Here is a 19,025-nt window from a genome sequence, read left to right on the forward strand (position 1 = left end):
TAAATGTATTTGAATCCCAGTCCACAGAAGAGCTTTTTTCTAAATCCCCTTTTCTGTTTGTCAGTAACCTCTATCTGAACCTGTCTTTTACCTGCATGACATTTAGATTCCACAAACTAGAAAATATGACAGACATTTGATGACAGCTACCTGACAGTCTTGGATCTCTTTCAAGGTTCTGTCCGTGCCGACAGCGAAGATGGTCTTGCCATCTGCTGAGATGGCCACGCTGTTGTAGCTGCAGGACTTGAGCACACTCTCCGACTCTCGCTTGCTGCTCAGTGTGTTCCACTCGTACACAGCTCCATCCATGCCACATGACACCAGGCGGCTGTCGTCCATACTCCACACCACAGACCGCACCTGAGGGGTCAACAACAGGTCATCCCCACAGCAGCCAGAACAGACACAAATACATGACATATATCAAGTATGCATCTATCTATCTGTCAACAAATTAAGTCAACAATTCTAAAGTCTTGTCATAAATTCTACTCTGTGCATGTCCACACACACACTGTGTAGTGAAAAAGCACATGTAAAATTGAACAATATCGTCCATGTTAGATGAGAGTAAACATATGAAATGTCACACACAGCATGGATATGTCACATAGCCCACTGTCAGTACGCTGGCTCACCTTCCCATTGTGTCCTTTGAGATTGAGCAGATTATCAAAGGTTGTGCTGGAGTAGATATGAATGATGTTGCCGTTGACAGCGGCAAACATGTGCCCTCCGTGACTGAACGCACACTGAGAACAATTAACGAGTCAGTCATGCATTAGAAACAGCCACACTGTCTATGCCACAGCAATTAGACATCTCACATCTATTCAAATTCTAAGCACAACAGACATGTCATTTTGATGATGTCCCATATCATCGCTCCGCATCTGGGTCCTTCTCAACACTAACCTCTCTGCAGCCGCGCACGGTCAGCTCCTTGAAGGGACGGATATCGTCTATGAGCAGGTTCATTAAGCGCAGTTTGTCGGTGAAGCCGACCAGTATGTAGAGGCCAGAGGGGTGCAGTGCCACGCTGTGGGACTCCTCCTGGAACTCCTTACGCAGCTCCAGAACACTACACACACACACACACACACACACACACACACACACATTTGAATTCTTTATTTGAATCCACCAATCACATTTCTTACAGAAAGGATTAAAATATTGTCAGAGGCCAAATACAGCTTTGACACTCATGGGTACAGACGCCACGCCACACAGCAATACTGCCTGTTACAGCTGATACAGAGCAGAATTTTGCCAGGTGTTTGGATTTTTTCTGAATAAAGCACATTGTCAGCTAATGGAGTAGGCTAAACATTTACAACCCTATACCACATGCTGCGCGCAAACACACAATTAAGCCATCACGTAGTTAAAATGTTAATCCAAGTGCAGTTTTCATGCCAGCAATCATGTAAAGGGGCTTATTAGACCTATCACCTATTAGATTAGAGGCTTAAAAAGAAAGGCACAGTATCTGATCTTAATCTCTCACTCTCACTTTTTCCTCCTCACTGTGGTGATAAAGAAAGGTAATATTTCCAGTATCACATCACCACAACAACTTTTCCAACTAGAGCAAGAAGAATGGTTTTCTTCAAACCTGGCAGTCGTAGCCCACTTACAGTTAATTTGTGATTTAGTAATTTTATTTTCCATTATACAGATCATAGATACACCACCTATCTCTCTCTCTCTCTCTCTTTCTCTCTCTCTCACACACACACACACACACATCTATGAATTTCGGAATATGCACACACGTATTGTAATTTCCCAGCTATTAGCTGAGGTTTATACATTGATTTTGCAAAATTATTTCAGCTATGAGGTTCATACACGGGGGCAGTTAATAAAGTATATATGGTTTTGCTTTTTTAACTTGCATAAAATCCTGTCCGGCGCTTTACACACAATGCGGCTAATACACAGGAAATTACTGTATGTCACAGAGAACAGTCTGAGCGTTCCGAGGGCAGCTCTGAAACGTACTTGGTCTCATAGTTCCAGATGCGCACCGAATGGTCCAGGGAACAGGTGGCGATGAGGGGCTTGCGGATGCAGACGGACATGCCGGTGATGGCTTTGGAGTGGAAAGATTGTGACAGGAACTCAAAGTGGGCTTGCTCCCCCTGAAGCAAATAATGAGGAACACAAACCAGTGAAGCTCCATATCCGATTGAGGTTTACACCTTGGCAAAATAGCACAGCATATTGACTTATGAGGGGGGAAAAATATTTCTAAACTATTAAGTTTACATGGATATCATCGGACTACAGATATGAATTGTTATCATTATGCTGTATGCTGCATTTTTCTTAGTATAGGTAAAAACTTCTAAGGTGCGATCAAATTCGCAGACATAGGCGAACGCTCGCCAACGTTGGCAAACAGTTTTTTATTTGCCTTGAATTCTCCACAAATGTTTGCAAATACTCGCAAACAGTTTAAGGAGGTTGTTCACTGTGAACATAAAGAGGAGCTGGACAATGAGTTTTCATTGAAATGGAATGTTACAGAAAAACATGTCCGCCAGGAATGTTCACCTCTTTTCAAGGACAAGGAATTTGAACACACCTCTTATCTTTACGAAACTGCTTTGTTGGAGGAGAGCTTGTGTTCAGAGCTATTGTTAACGCTTATTACACATCAACTCATGCACTCATGCAAAGAACTGAAAACAGTCTGTGAACAGAAGTCAGCACCCTGGCGAGGCAAAGTTCTTTAAGTGTAGAATGTACCTTGCTGATCTCGGCCGAGGCTAGGGGGATGCTGTAGAGCTGACCGTGGTCAGTGCAGGCACACAGACCCTCCTCGGACGGGCTGATGCACAGACCGGTGATCTCCTGCTGCTGAGCTTGTTTCGGCTCATTACTGTACGGGTCTGGAGGAATCTGGAACAGATGCCATCACGAAATTATGCTGCGCAGACACTGTGTGATTTTAACTCAGTTGGAATCAACAGAATTTTGAATAAGGCCAAATTCATGTCTGAACTAACACGTAGTTTGAGTATGTTAATGTTTAAACAGTATGTGATACATTAACTGATCAATTCAAAGCCACATAGCTTAACAGGGACCTTTGTTCTTCTCAGATTTTGTCCTTCATTTCCATAAACATACAAGACGTTTTGCTTTCTCCGTGTATTTCATCGATCTTACATGTAAAAGCCAAGGCCAGCAAGAGTGGCAGATGCTGAGCCTGATGCGGTGGTGGTTATTACCCATATCTCTCTGGTCTTGCGATAGTTGTCCTTATCCTCCGTTTTCTCAAACAGACACACGGCGCCAGGCCCGGCGGAGCAGACGAAGCCCTTGGAGTAGGCCGCGATGGCAGTGACCCGGGGCAGGATGGGTGGGAGCTCTGACTCCTCGTTTGAGGCGTTCTTCTCTCGTCTTGAAAGACAGAGCAATATAACATATACTATCATATATTATACCAACATATCAATTATAACACATTCCAGTCTCCTGCCTTACCAACATGCAGTAGTGATCCATGTGAGTAAACCTCCCAATACCGGTAATTGTTTACAGGAGAATAAGTTATGGCCAAACTCAACTGGAACTGACCTGTCCACCTCTTGTGAGGTCTTAGAGCCGACATTCATTTCCCAGCGCATGTCGCCGGACTCAAACACCAGCAACCGGCCTGTGTCAGTGCCAGCGATCACACGCTCCTCCGACATCCAGGCGTGTGACAGGAAATTTAAGGACTCAAGCTTCGGGAAGTTGCACTGTTTCAGGGTGCCCTCGGCGTAGCGGTACAGCTTGAACACGCCATTGCCAGTCACACAGATATGTGTGTTGTCATGGGGACTGAAGCTGACCTTTTAAACAACGGACAATTTATCATCCACACTAACCACACATATGTGTGTGCGTGAGAGTGTGTGTGTGTGTGTGTGTGGGGGGGGGACTTGCCTTGTAGATGTTGTTGGTGAAAGTGCTCGTCTTGACCGTGGCTAAGACTTTCTGCTTCTCCCACATCCAGTAAAAGAGGGTCCAGTCAGGGCCACCAGACTGGCCGATGAGAAACTTGGAATCTGGGGAGAAAGCCAAGCAAACAAACTCCTGGACAGGCAACTCACCTCCGGTCAGCACCTTCCTTCTTCGACTCTGCTCATGGTGCAAGTCATACACAGTGATGGCTCCCTTTTCTACTCGCTCTGACACTGCCAGATAGCGATGGTTCGTGCTCATGGCCATGGCAAACATGCCCTGGCTTTTTTCTGACCCTGTGGGAACATTGAGCTGCTGTTACAAACAAATAGATCCAAGAGGACATGATGCTTTTACATTTTATGCATTACATACAAGCTGTTCAGTTTGCATAGTTTTCATACCATAATTCAATATGAACATGAATATGAATATGAATGTCTAATTAAGATCATATTTCCCTTCTTTGCCTTATATTTACATTATCCAATCTATTTGTGTTAGTTCAACTGATGGCAGTAGTCTGGACTCTATGGCAATACAATAAACTTTACCTGGGATGAACCTCTGCCATCTGTGGTCAATGTTGTAGCGCACCAAGTTATTTCCACAGGGAAATATTACCGTTTGCTCATCAAAGTAGCAGAGGTTGTTTGACACCCCTGTTCGCAGACCAAATGAGTAATGTGAATGAGCTACAACCGCAGCCATTCTTTAGTTGTTCCGTAACGTTATGATCCTGAAATGTGCAAATACATTTCAGTTCAAATAAATGACAGATAAATACTGCTTCTTGTTCCTACGAGAACAATACGATACGATAATATTCGTTTTCCATTGTAAAGTTAGGCTTAGCTTCTATTTGTTTATGGTCATAACTAACGTTAGCCAACAACATGTGCAAGGAAACGAAGGTATCAAGTACAAACATCTACATGCAATTTTCTAACATGTAACGTTAACTTCATATATCATAAATGAATAACGGTAAGGGAAAAAATAAGTGAACTTACAGATTTCCAGTTTTTGTAGCAATGACTTTCGGGCTAGTTAGTTGGTAATGGTAAATAGCTAACTTACACCAGTTGTCAAAGTAACATCAAACTGACGCGCTGCTATGACAACGCATGAAATCACATGTGTTCATAATTTCTACCACTAGAGGGTGACACTTTCCCACCATTCGCCTTGCAGAGTATGTGGTCAATGATGAATAAAGTTACTTTTACTTTAGCAAGACCATTGCAAGGTTTGATAAGATACATTACTCTAAGTTGAAATATGGAAAATAATATTTTTCACGAGGTTATTTTTCCGTATGTAGGATCAAAGAACTCTTTGGCAGGATCTAGTATAATGAGTACACGGAACTACACGGTACAATATGCGCGGTGCACCAACTTCAGCCTCACATGTGACTGAGGCAGCTACACGGTTAGAAAGGTAAATAAGTAGTGTCACCTATTATTTGTTGTACCGAATCGGTTATGATGGACACCACGGAGGTAGACACACAGATGGGTTTTGAATCCGAAGAGGATGACAGTGACATGTCTGATGAAGAGGTGAGGTGTTTCTATCTAGGCAACGTTAACGTTAGCTACATGTAAGTTAGCTAGCTAACGCTAAACTGGCATGTGTGATCACTCATTATCATGAATGTAAGGTTGTGTTCGGTTTGTTTGTATATACAAGAAATTGTAAAAGGATTTGGTCATTAATTTGTTTGTGTACTGTTCAAACTATTATTCTCTTAGATGAATAAATTACTCCTTGCATGTTTAGTGGCCATTCTAATTCCATTCTGCTCTTAGCATTAAAGTTACTAACAGAGATTATAACTAGTGTGGAAACGTGTTCATAGCTTTGTGTAACAGTATATTTAATTATATCTAAAGTTACAAGAGGCATTCGCAAAAGGATTGCTGAAACCTGGTCTAAACATCCCTGTAGAAGAAGCGAAGAAATTCACCAACAATGTGGTGAGGAACATTATTATTATTTCACAGACTCGACGTTTTACTCTGCATCATTCACAACACAACATAATATCGTCCATTGTACGCTGATTCGATCATGAATTGGAAGGCCTTGATTTGTCAAACAAACCACGATGTGAGTTGTATGACACTCTGCTCCTATTGACTCCTTCTTTGCAGGAGGGTATGAAACAGTGTCTGTCTGACTTCTGCAAGAGTCTTCCATGGGCTGAGAGACTAGATCTGAGCAATATGCCAGCCGCTGACATAGTTGCCCAAGCTGAAGGCAGACAGTTGGCTGCTGAAAGTGGAGCAATAAATGCTGAAGATGATTTCCAGAGGGAAATGTTTTTGTGAGTATGAGATACTGGGAAGCCTGCATCATAACACCAGTTCTCTTTGTTTTCCTGCAATGAAACAAAATAGATATTTATGTGATTTAAGGTCTGAGATGTCCATTGACAACTAATTAACTGGAGGTGTCATTACGAAAGTATATCCATATTTCAAAGCAAAAATCAGTTGATTTGTTAAACTTCTCTCACAGCTATCGTCAAGCCCAGGCAACAGTTTTAGAAGCCTTGCCAAAACTACGGAAGCTGAATATACCAACCAGACGTCCAGAGGACTATTTTGCAGAGATGTCCAAAACAGATCAACATATGCAGAAGGTTTGTCCTCGTATTGTGGTTACCTACCAGTGAACACAAATCGACTTTTCTGTCTTAAAGGTGCTGTAAGCAATGTTGAGTAACGTCACTTCTGTTGACTTTCAAACAAAACAGAGCGCTAGCTCGCTACTCCTTCCCCCTTCCCCCCATGCAATTGAAACTCTCCTAAATGTGCATTTCATCTCTGATTGGCTGGAACAGTTTGTTATGATTTTATGGTGCAGACTGGACCAAGTTGTTTTTGTTGCCGTTTTTGGAGCCTGGGTTGTCCACAGAGACCGCATTTTTTACACTGTATTCAGGGCACAGGCAGCTAGCGTATGATGAGGTGATGTTTGTCTTTGACAAAAAAATTGTTTAGCTTAGAAACCGTGTAACATCACTTAAAGCACCTTTAGTTATTGCATTCCTGTACAACTGCAATTACCTTTGTCATCCTTTAGTATTTGTGCAGGTACATATTCATTGTACATCACTGTATGACACATTTGATACTGCATACCTGGTGGATACTACATACATACAAACATAACATAGTCAAAGTGGTTTCACAGCGGCATCTATAATTTAACACGTATCTATTACTACACACTTGTCCTGGATTTACTACAAGATGTCTCTGTTATTGTTTGCCACAGATCAGGAAAAAGCTGCTCATCAAGCAGACGGCAATGGAAAAATCTGAGAAAGCCAAGAAACTGAGAGAGCTGAGAAAGTATGGTAAAAAGGTGAGTCCTGCTTTTATCAGGTGTGACCGAACCCTAGACATGGTCCATGTTTTTTTTACCTTTATGCTGATTTTGATGTCTTTGCACCAGGTTCAAGTTGAAGTCCTTCAGAAGAGACAGAAAGAGAAGAAGGCCATGATGTCTGCTGTAAAGAAATATCAAAAAGGTACAGTAGTTTGGGATTCCGGCTAGCTTTGTGATACACAAATAACATTTTCATTACCCACATCTGTCAATTACTTTAACCATATTAGATAGATAGATAGATAGATGTACTTTAATTATCCCACAGGGAAATTCAGTTGTTTCAGCAGCCTTAAGAACATACAGCAAGCGCACACACACACACACACATATAGTCCACATACATAAACAAGAAATTACTTCCACCCACAAGACATAGCATATGATAGCTGTCAAGGTACCATACACATCCAAGTACCAAAGTGTAACTGCCTTATATGACATAAATCAAGACAATTGCCTCCATATTAGATATAAAAGATTAAAAGATGAGTTGTCTCTCTCTACTCAAAGGAGAGTCGTTGTAAAGTGCTATTGCTGTGGGTAAGAAGGTTTTCTTATATCTGTCCTTGCTGCAACTGAGTTGGCGAAACCGCCAACTAAAAACACTTTGTTGTTTTGCCAGTGTACTGTGTAGGGCATGTGATGCATTGTCCATGATGTGTAACAATTTCTGCAACATCCTCCTTTCCACCACCAACTCTAGAGGCTCTAGAGTAGTCCCCAGCACAGAGCCTGCTTTCCTAATCAGCTTGTTCAGTCTGTTAGAGTCACTGGCCCTGATACTGCTACCCCAGCAGATTACAGCAAAGAAAATTGCACTTGCTACCACAGACTGATAAAACATTCGTAACATCTTATTGCACACATTAAAAGACTTATTGATGCCTGTTGAACCACATCATATTTCTAACAGGTATGACGGACAAACTGGATTTCTTGGAAGGAGATCAAGACAAGAACCAGAAAGGTGCAGGACCACCTAAAGCACAGACAAATAAAAAAGGGTAAGAGCTCTCATCAGAGGTCCATGATTTTAAGGGCCTGAAATTATCACCAAATCCTTTGTAGGGTTAAGTAGTGGAATACAATTTTCCCACTGAAACTGTAACAAGTTGCTGTCATAAGGTCATAAACATAAAAGCTTGTAAACCAACAAGCTACATTGGCTCACTAGGTGATCCGTACTTTGCCATTTGACTTTTCAGAATGGATAAATGTAGTCAAATACAGAGTGCTAGAAGCGATGTTTTATGTGATGTTTTTTTTATTTGTGAAAATGATTACAAAAAAGTTAAAACATTCTCTGTACATGCTTAGACCCAATGCAAAGAGGAAGTTCAAGGACCGCAAGTTTGGTTTTGGGGGCAAGAAAAAGGGCACCAAATGGAACACCAAAGAAAGTCACAACGACATGTCTGGATTCCGTGCCAAGATGGCACATGGGAAGGGAGGAAAAGGTGGAAAGTCATTTGGAAAAGGTGGAAAGAAGGGCAATGTAAGTATATTTTGGATGGATCTACGCTCTTCTCCTTAGCAGTCAGCATTCATTTGTTTTATTATACGGCTCTTCACAATGCTAGTAGAACGCTCCATATGAGTTTCCCAAAGTTTTACGGACAAATATATTCATGCAGAGGTAGACAAGGTACACAATTCCTTTACTCAAATGACTTAAGTATAGATACACCTTGTCAAATATTACTCTAATACAAGTGAAAGATGCTAAATCAGATTTTTACAGATGTTGTAGTACAGAAGTATGTGCTTTTGAAAATCTTAAGTATTCAGAAGTACAAGTATTTTTCCTTTTGTATTGTAATATAATGTTTATTTGGTCATTAATAGGGTATACAGTTAAGAACAAAATTATTCATACCCCTGGCAAATATTGATTTGTTCTGACTGAAAATAACACTGCCACATGCCAAAAGGTTGTAAGACAATGTGGTAGAATATTATAATTAATAAAAATGTAAAAAAAGATAAAAACGATTATTTTTTTGATTCCATGTTTCTACCACAATGTCTTACAACCTTTTGGCATGTGGCAGTGTCATTCTCAGTCAGAAAAAACATATTGGGCAAGAGAAAATCAACATTACATCAATATTTGCTAGGGGTATGAATAATTTTGTTCTTAACTGTACATCCGTTGGTCGGTCATAGGACTTGAACAGACCTATAGTTCTTTACATCCAACAAAGAAAATTTGACCTATTTGCATTACTTTGCAACTGTTCCAATAGATTGAAATAATGCACTTTAAATCATTGCTAATTCTCTATTCACAAATCTAAAACATTTTTAATACAAAATCAGATAACTTTATTATAAGTAGATTATTTGTCGTTTAATGATATAGGCTAGCTATGTGGTGAATGTCAGGTGATTGTCTAATTTCATTCCAACTTCACAATGAGGATAGCCTGGTTAACATCACACCACTGCTCAAATCTCAATTGCTAACAAGTTCTGTAGCCTTGTACTCATCTGTTTCTCTTGGTTTTCTTAGAAGCGGCCAGGCAAGGAAACAAGGAGGAAAATGAAAAACAAAAAATGAGGCCTCATAGTATTCATCAAAAGATGTGGAAGAGACGTGGACTTGCCTTTTGCGGCCTCTAACACATGGAAATGGGCTTAAGCCTGGCCAATTGTGCAGAATTCCAACGGATGTGTTTTCTCCCACTGACTCGGTTATCTGATCTTGGGATCACACCGGATGGTTAAAGCCTGCCCATTTCATTTTATTTTTTGTCTTCTTTCAAGTGTAAGACCTTATTGTAAATGGAAAGTATTTTTGTGAAGGCATGTTCTTTATATTTGTGTGAAAAGAAGGGTGCAGGAAATCTTTGAAAATTGCATCAAGGATGTGGACTTTCACACATTTCATTTTGTGGCAGGCCTGCCAATGAAGAGAAATTGTGGCATATGAAATAAGCACCCTCTCTTAGGCTGTAAACAGTATCTTAAATGTTCAATAATCAGTGATGCCTTGGAAGGTTTTAATAACTTATGTAAATTTCTGGGTAAATGCTATGTTACATCTTAATGGTCATTCCTTGACTGATTTTGTTGTGCTACATTCATGCCATACTGTGCTGATTGGCAGTACATTCACTCCTTCACTTGGTTCTGGTTGGACAAGGCTTAATTAAGCTACGGTTACTTGTCCTCCCATTGCAATAATTGCCTTATCCACCCAGGGGCACTGTTTCCATGGTGTGCCATTTACAACATTTATTCGTGGAAGTGTAGTGACTTTATGTGAAGAGAGAGTGGGTTGGGTAACATTTTCAAGACCACAATGTTTAAAAATGGGGAGAAGGTGCAGTTTAAGCAACAGTGTTTAAATTCAGTGATAAAACACATTTTGTATTGCATCATACAGTTGAGAACGTCAGATATGAAAAGAAAAAATTAAACCATGCCCTTTTCAGCATGCATGTCAAGTGTTTTAGAGTAATCTTTACATCTCAAATGCCTCTTGGCTACAAGTTTTAAAAGTTTTTCTATAATCTTTTTTCATTAATTAAAACCACATAATTTTTAGTGTCCAAAAATGACAACTTTTTTCCATGTACAATCTGTATAGTGCTTTACATTCTCAGATTAATTTAATTATGTCAATTAAATTTGATCCAAAATGCCCCCCTCCTCCGCTTTTGGTGTAGTGTAGCTGCAGCACAATAAGTAGATGCAACATATTGGGTACTGAAATATTCACAAGAATCCATAGAAATTGAATCTTCATGTTGTGTTATCCAACATTAGTTGTACAGATGTAGTCTATCTTGTACACACTCATTGAACCAACAAAGTAAATGCAAAAATAGACTTTTTTGTAATTATTCCATATTTTGTGTAGTCAGTCTATATCAGAACACCTGACATACAATCTAAATAGTCCACAAGAAACCTCAAAGTGTTACCTTTCATTTGAGACCAGGATTATGCTTCTACACAAAGGGGATCATGTGCAGTAAGCATTTGATTGTCAGTATGCATTTTGGATAACAAAAAGTCCTATGGGGAGTTTCCATAGGCATTTTACAAAACGCATGGGCATACCTTGGCAAATAATAGTCTAAAGCACTCATATTTTCATTCTATATTTATCTACTTTTGCACACAGCTTCACAAGACCTGGTGCTAGGGCTCAGTTGTGTTTCTAACGGATATCAAGTGACCTAGAGGGCTGAAATGTGGTCAGTTCAGAGATGCTTGTAATCCGGCAGAAAGAAAAAACTATATTCTAGCCTCTGTAACTCTTTGTCAGTACATCACACATTTATTTTGACTGTTTCCTACGAAAACTACAGGTTCTCAGCTTTCTATAGAGGTCCAGCATTTGATGGTTGGCCCCAAAGAGGTGGGAACAATGCCCTTGTAAATAGGCACAGTGCAATTTCAGGCAAAAACTTTTATTGAGATCAATGTTAAGAATTCTCTCTCTGCAAACATGTGATTCAAATTCATTCAATAATTTTCAGATTGCAAAGTTTTCATAGCTATACTTAAATTGTTAAAAGTGATTTAACTGATTCAAGTTAAGTACTGTAATGTAGAGAGTTCACGCTGTCAGGAAATCCTAAATCCTCTGTGTCATGCGGTGTCCTGGGAAGAATCATCCACTGATACGATGTCAGAGCCCTGGCTGTCCTGCAGTTTTTCAGCTGCACAGAAGACAAACAAATCACTTTCTATTTTGTATGTGCAGTACAGACCTCGAAACAATTTAGAGTGGCCTCAAAGAACAGCTTCTGAATGGATTTTGCCTCTTAAGTACTATGGTTTAGCCTTATGAAACTCACATTTAAAACCTAGCTAAGACACCTGACCACCCACCTGAATCAAGGTGGGCCCTTGACATTAACCTCCCTCCTCCAGACTCCCTGTGTTGAGGGAAATACAGATGGTGTCTCATGGGAACCTCCTCCAGCAACCCCGGACACGACATTGAGTAAGGAGTGAATACTGGCATGCAACCATCCTACAGATGAAACACAGAGACAATCAACTAATAGTCCTTTGCTATTGTAGACATATTGTAGTATACAGTATACATATTGTAGTATACAGTACTTGAACCAAACACCAGACAACGAGCTCCCCGTGCCCTTATTATGTTTAAAGACTATGCTTGCCCCCCCCCCCCCCCCACACACACACACACACACACACGCAAAACGTAAAATCAATTACCAAATAAATTGCTTCACACTTACAAATGACTAAAACTGAAAACTTGCCTGAGGTGAGACGGGATCTGATGCATAAGCCAAACCAGACTGAGGGTGACGAAAGGTGAATGGGTCCTTGAATGGCACCTGTGGCTGTAGGTTGACTAAAATGGCAGGACATGCGTATCCGTTTGGGTAAGAATATACATGTAGGGGTACGGTCATCCTTTCGCCCATGTAGACATTTCTTTGGACCCTCTCTGCCACCATTTCACCAGAGTCTAGAAGAGTAAATGTGCACATGAACAGGGGGTCTTCACCAGATTGGTTATTTAATTTAATTCCCCACTGAAATTAACAACATAATTATATAACATGCACAATCATATTTGGTAACTTTATGTATCCTCTTCAATCCAGGGCGGGAATGTTAGTTTTTTTTTATTTGTTAGTATCTGCATAGTCATGCAACTGCAAGGTTTGTAACAGTAACGTTGCTCAAAACCGATCGATCTGGATCAACAAAGTATTCGCAGGCTCACATTATTAGTTAACTATGCTGGGGTGCGTTTCCCAAAACCATAGTTGCTAACCTGTTAACTTAGTTGGTTGGCAACGGGACACTGCATTGCAACCAACTAAGTTGCTGACTTAGTTAGGTTTTGGGAAACATGCTCCTGGCTAGAATGCTAATTTAACCACTTACTTCTATTCATTGTGAGGACATCCGGTGCTCCACAAACCGGACCAGAAGATCGGCTTCCCCCAACTCCAACCTCAATTCCACCACCAGTAGTCTGCCTGGTGAAATGGTCATTTAAAGCACGAGGAGCTACCTCCAATTCCACGAAAGTTTTGCTGTCTTCAGTTCCTCCTGCTGGCATGCGACTGACACCGTCCGACCTGAGGCTGGCGTTCGAAGCCTCGTGTACGGTTGCATGGGGCAATGTGTGTCTATCCAGCACATCACCATTGACTGTAGCAGTGCTAGCTTGATTGGCTAAAACCGCCAAACTTTCCTTGATCGCAATCTCATCTCTTTGACTTTTCTTGAGTCGTCGCTGTGTTGCCATTATCTTCGTCCTCTCGGTTATGAGGGAGCATTTCCAGCACTTGCATGAAAAAAACTGACATTTACCTGAATGCCCTTTCAGCGGCACCACGAACCCATGATTTCTGCACCTTGCACACTTTGGGTTGCGCGATGCTTTCTGAACACTGCTAGCGCTGTTCACTGAAACATATGCCATCATTAATGCAGATTTTTTTGTAGCAGTGTTTTAAAATAATAATGAAAACACTGTTAGAATAGAAATCAGCGGTGAAAATTAAACCAGTCAGATGTCCAGATGTTGTTTCTCTAATGATACAGGTGTACCCTCCTGAGAAAGTAATGGCAGTGCATGGATGGTGAGCAGGGTGTGTGTGAGGGCAACACGTGACATGAAACACTGTATCCTTTTTGTCTGTGTGAATAGCTCTGGAGATCATTCCCACAGTCACAATATATTGATATCTGGAAAGGTTTGGACATGTCCAACACAGGGTGGAGTGGATCTGATCTCATTCTGTCACTGGAAGAGTATTTTCATATTTACAACCTAGTTTCCAAAACTGGAAAAGTGAAGAATAGTCCAAAGACAACACATTACATTTTGAAACAAAACAGAAACATTATTGCTTTATAGGGAAATATATCTTCATTTAAAATTTGAAACCAGCCACATGTTTCAAAGACATTGAGACGGGCATGTTTACCGCCATGTTGCATTACCTATTCTTTTAACAACAGTCTCTAAACCTGAGTAGACCAGCTGTTGGAGTTGAGGTCTTTGTAGTGTTGTTTGTTTTTTGTTTCATCAAGTCTGCACAATTAGGCCATTAGGGCCATAGGCCATCAGTTGGACTCGTCTACTGTGGTACCAATACCACGTTGTTGTACATCGTCTTCCCAAAATATTCAAGGGCTTATCTTGAAAAAGACATCTGGGTGGCAGAATATGTTGCTCCAAAACCTGTATCATTGACCATTTCCAGTTGTGCAAGCTCCCAATACCATAGGCACTGTACCCTGATATCATGGATGCTGGCTTCTGAACTGTGTGGACTGCAAACAATTTGGATGGTCCCTCCCTTCTTTACTTTGGAGAATGCGAAGTCCATGATTCCCTAAGAATTTCGAATTTTGTGTTGGTCTGACCACAGGACAAATTTCCACTTCGGCTTGATCTATCTAAAATGAGCTCAGGCCCAGACAAGACAGCGGCATTTCTAGATCATGTTTAAATATAGTTTCTTCTTTGCATGGTATAATAGATAGATAGATAGATACTTTATTGATCCCCAGGGGAAATTCAAGGTCTCAGTAGCATACAGACAACACACACACATTCACTAACAGCAGAAAATAATTAAAAATATATAATATAAAAACACAACTAAGCAAGGACAGTAGAAGATAAAGAATATACTAAATATACTAAAATACAAATTATACTAACTAACACTTAATCTAAATCAATTCTAAAAACAGTATCCAATAATTTTAACCTATGTAGATGGGTTTGATTATGTAGCATACTGTAGATCATGAAATTAGATTTTGAGTTTTCTAGCACTGCACAACCGTTCCAGCCATTTGTTGCCCCTGTTCTATCTTAGAGACTTGATGCTTTTATCAAATTCAAAATGAGTAAACAGAGGGGAAAACAAATGCATTCTGAGAAGAAAAACCCTCCCTCTGGCATTTAATCAAAATCTGGATGCCAATAGGCTACACTAAATGTGGGTCATGATTGGATCATCAAGCAGGCCATTGATCCAAAACGTCCAGATAAACAAAAATGGTTTACTGAGCACAAAATCAAGTTTTTCCATGGTTATCTCAGTTCCCTGATCTGAACTTCCAGATGGAAAACCAGTGGGGTGATCTTAAGAGGAAAATACAGATTGAATCTTGACAATCTGGAGAGATTTTGTAAAGAGGAATGATCTCAAATTAATTGCTTAGTATTCTCCAGCTTTATGAGATATGCTATGGAAGACTGAGAGCTCATTTATGTCCAGGCAGCCCTACAGCATGTCATGGAGGTCATGGTGCCATCAATCCTAATGAGATTCCTATGGCAGCATACAGGGTTAAAAACAGCCACAAAACATCACAGACCCTTCACCACATACTTCTGATGAGATTCTTCAAAATAGTCATTCTAGTACACCCCACCTTGAATGTTTATTGACCAAAAGCTCAATTTTCTTTTTATTTAACCATAGCACAATTTTAGACAAAGTACCAGTAGCATTTAGCAACTCAAGCCATTTATACTTTTACAGTTAAATTACAAGATAGGCTTTTTTTCCGACATGTCTTTTAAATAATCTGCATGGATGAAGGTCACTTCTTTGTTTTTTAAGACTTGATCCAAGGAAATACTTATATCTGTATCTCTTCAAAAGCATGCCACCAGCAGGGATGGATTCCTGCACGGGCCTACCGGGCCCAGGCCCAGGGGCCCAAGGGGTCAGGGGGCCCTGAAGCCCAAACCTTTGCATGGAATCATTGCCTCAATATCAACAGGATGTAGGCTATGAATCTGATTGAATTTAGTATTGGCCATCTCCAAAATGCACCAGAATACAGGAAATCACATCAAACTAATTAAAACATTTCTGGGGGAGGACCCCCAAACCCCCCCTCCCACATATACAACAATAGGTGGAGGGCCCTTCATACATCTGGGCCCAGGGGCCCGAAAGTTCATAATCCGCCCATGGACACCAGAATGATGTGGGTGTTTGACCATTGTGTGACTATTTTTTATTTAAACAGGAAATCATGTAGAAAGATTAGTACTCTGATTACCTTAAATAAGTTAAATATTAATGAAAAAGTAAAAATCCTCAGTTTCAGCACTTGACATGTAGTCTATGTTCCATTTTCAAGTTAGATATGGGTTTACATGATTTGCAGATCATCAAACTGTCTATTTATATTCTACATACCTTTCAAGTGTTTTTGGAAACGGGGTTACATAACATCTTTCCGTTTTAATAAAATCCACATTGCCAGTAAGTGAACTGGCAACCCATAAAAAACCTTTCCTTATTCTGAAGGTTTTTTTTTTTGCAATAACTATTGCAGCACTTTGCAGTAAAGTATGTACCGGTATACTCTTTTGATCCCGTGAGGGAAATTTGGTCTCTGCATTTATCCCAATCCGTGAATTAGTGAAACACACACAGCACATAGTGTACGCACAGTGAGGTGAAGCACACACTAATCCCGGCGCAGTGAGCTGCCTGCATCAACAGAGGCGCTCGGGGAGCAGTGAGGGGTTAGGTGCCTTGCTCAAGGGCACTTCAGCTTTGCCTACTGGTTGGGGTTCGAACCGGCAACCCTCCGGTTACAGGTCCGAAGTGCTAACCAGTAGGCCACGGCTGCATTTAATGTATGCATTTAGCCATTATTGTTGTTCACAATGAAATTATTCTATTGAACCAAATTCCTAATGTATTCGCACATGGTGGAATTTCCCTGAATTGATTTCTGTTTCAGTATTTGAACAAACACATTGCCTGGAAATCCATTCTACTCTTTTCTGGTTATATAGCTGACACTGATTAATGTGAGGTTAACGTTACATGTTTATTCTGTCTAATTAATTTAATGTTGTGTTATTAACCAGTGGGACACATTTGTGTTTTATATTTAATTGTGAAAATGCATGTATATAGACATGGTTTTAGAGCTTGTAGAAGTTAAGTGGGAGAGGTATAGGGTTGGTGAGCTAGAGACACATATCAATCAGGGAGATGGTTTGAAAGTGTGTTGGACAGTGTAGTGCAATTAGAAAGAGATGTCTGGTTGAGAAGATAGTAAAAAAGTTCAGTCAACAATCAGGAAGGTGAGCAGTAACAACAAAGGAGTTGAGGAGACTGATTTATTTGTCTTGCTATTAATTCATAATACTGTAATGGCTGTAATGTATGATATCTCTAGTCTAATGACACATTTCAGTTGAGGTCAATTGAGACTATTACATTGGACTGAACAGCGGCTAGTTTTGAATGAAAATCAAGTAAATCCAGCGTTTTTTGTTGCAGTGCATTCGTGTTGCTGTTATCTGGAGCAAGAGTGCAACCCTTTTCACATGGGTCACCTTAGAAGAACTCAAATTTATTAAAGATGCTCTTAGAGAATGCATATCAATACGTTCTCAACTCCCATGAAAAAATAATCAAATACTCATGCTTGATCTGAACGGTGATCTGATAGTGGTTATTTATTGCAATTATTCGTGTTACATTTCCCTCCCTGAATGAGTGGCTGTGTTTTTGTAAGTAAATGGCCTTCAAAATAATAATAAAAAAAACAGCTACTTGACCTTTAAAAACAAACTCATGCTGGGACAGAAATACTGGCCATAAAAATCCATATAATGACCTTTGTAGAATAATATCCCAGCAGAATTATTCAATATCTTTGCTTTTGGAAATGGAATTTTGTTGTCATTCATCTCCAAGCGCATGACTGAATTTAGAGACACTAAAATGTTTGTGATGTGCAATAAGTAAACATAATGGACTGAAATGAGGGAGACGCTGGTGCTGCTTTTTTGTTTTCGGTCCTGCTAATGCAACGGTGGAACGTCCTGTGCATGTGTAATAAGTTCTGTCTGAATTGCTTTGCTGTGGTTGGCTGTGAGAAGCCATCAGAGTGTGGGAAAGCTGGGTTCCGCTTCAGCTTTCCTCTATTAAAATGACTGATTATTCTGTCAGCTGTGTTTGTGGCCTGGATCTGAGTGACAGCATCACTCCTTGTCCCACACCATGACATGTGACAGGTCCTACTGTTTTCTTCTAATGGATGCATGCAATACACCAATTTTAACTCTCTATCTATCAAGTTTGCACACACACACACACACACACACTCTCTCTCTCTCTCTCTCTCCCTGAGATGGACCAGAGAGTTTACACTTCTTAAGATGTTTTCTTTTTTTCTTTACATTATTCCATTAGGCCACTTCCCTCTGTTTTAAAAGCCTACATTATTTTGATAGCCTTTCTGTAGTATGTATGCCCCAAAATTAACATGTCGAATGGAATCTTGTCAAAAAGCTAGACGGTCAAGTTCCAGAAGATGCATTCTTTACACTCAGCATCTTGGCAAGCTTCACGGATGGTAGGCTACAATTTTGCATTTTTGAATTTGCATCGGTAGCCTAAATGTCTGAGGAGCGATTTTGTTCACAAATTGCAAAGCTGAGCTAAAACAGAACTCACTGCCTACAGTCATCAGCAAGATCAGTCCCATGCCTTACGTTACGCTGCCTAAACCCCGCCCTCCAAACGATGTCGCCAATGGTTCAAATTGCTAGTGAATCTGATTCAGTGAAGTACCACCGTCGCATCATTGTAGAAGGAAGCATCCGGACCTGCTTTGTCTGTGAATGAACGCCGTAGTCTGTAGTAGAG

At 40.3% G+C, this 19,025-nt stretch overlaps 2 protein-coding genes across 2 annotated transcripts in view; one reads left to right on the forward strand and one right to left on the reverse strand.

Moving 5' to 3' along the window:
- Positions 1–4,674, reverse strand: part of LOC143133558 (cilia- and flagella-associated protein 57-like) — a 12,644-nt gene extending 7,970 nt beyond the window's left edge. Inside the window, exons 1-9 of the mRNA XM_076293313.1 lie at positions 4,518–4,674; positions 3,946–4,259; positions 3,580–3,851; positions 3,246–3,417; positions 2,761–2,913; positions 2,011–2,150; positions 919–1,084; positions 642–755; positions 151–363 (exon numbers count right to left, since the gene is read on the reverse strand). Coding sequence (XP_076149428.1) covers positions 151–363; positions 642–755; positions 919–1,084; positions 2,011–2,150; positions 2,761–2,913; positions 3,246–3,417; positions 3,580–3,851; positions 3,946–4,259; positions 4,518–4,674 — 1,701 coding nt within the window. The remainder of the gene's footprint in view (positions 1–150; positions 364–641; positions 756–918; positions 1,085–2,010; positions 2,151–2,760; positions 2,914–3,245; positions 3,418–3,579; positions 3,852–3,945; positions 4,260–4,517) is intronic.
- A 685-nt stretch (positions 4,675–5,359) lies between these two features.
- ebna1bp2 (EBNA1 binding protein 2) lies at positions 5,360–10,811 on the forward strand. Its single transcript, XM_076295306.1, has 9 exons — positions 5,360–5,528; positions 5,862–5,945; positions 6,123–6,295; positions 6,490–6,613; positions 7,252–7,341; positions 7,432–7,507; positions 8,282–8,372; positions 8,686–8,863; positions 9,881–10,811. The coding sequence occupies exons 1-9, from the start codon at positions 5,451–5,453 to the stop codon at positions 9,926–9,928; spliced, it is 942 nt and encodes a 313-aa protein (XP_076151421.1). The 5' UTR covers positions 5,360–5,450; the 3' UTR covers positions 9,929–10,811.
- Positions 10,812–19,025: the final 8,214 nt, after the last annotated feature.

Source organism: Alosa pseudoharengus, unplaced genomic scaffold (assembly GCF_046254945.1).
Source record: "Alosa pseudoharengus isolate Yale_2024_CS ecotype anadromous, Long Island Sound unplaced genomic scaffold, YU_APseudo_1.1 YU_APseudo_1.1_scf_2, whole genome shotgun sequence".
Taxonomy (NCBI): Eukaryota; Metazoa; Chordata; class Actinopteri; order Clupeiformes; family Clupeidae; genus Alosa; species Alosa pseudoharengus.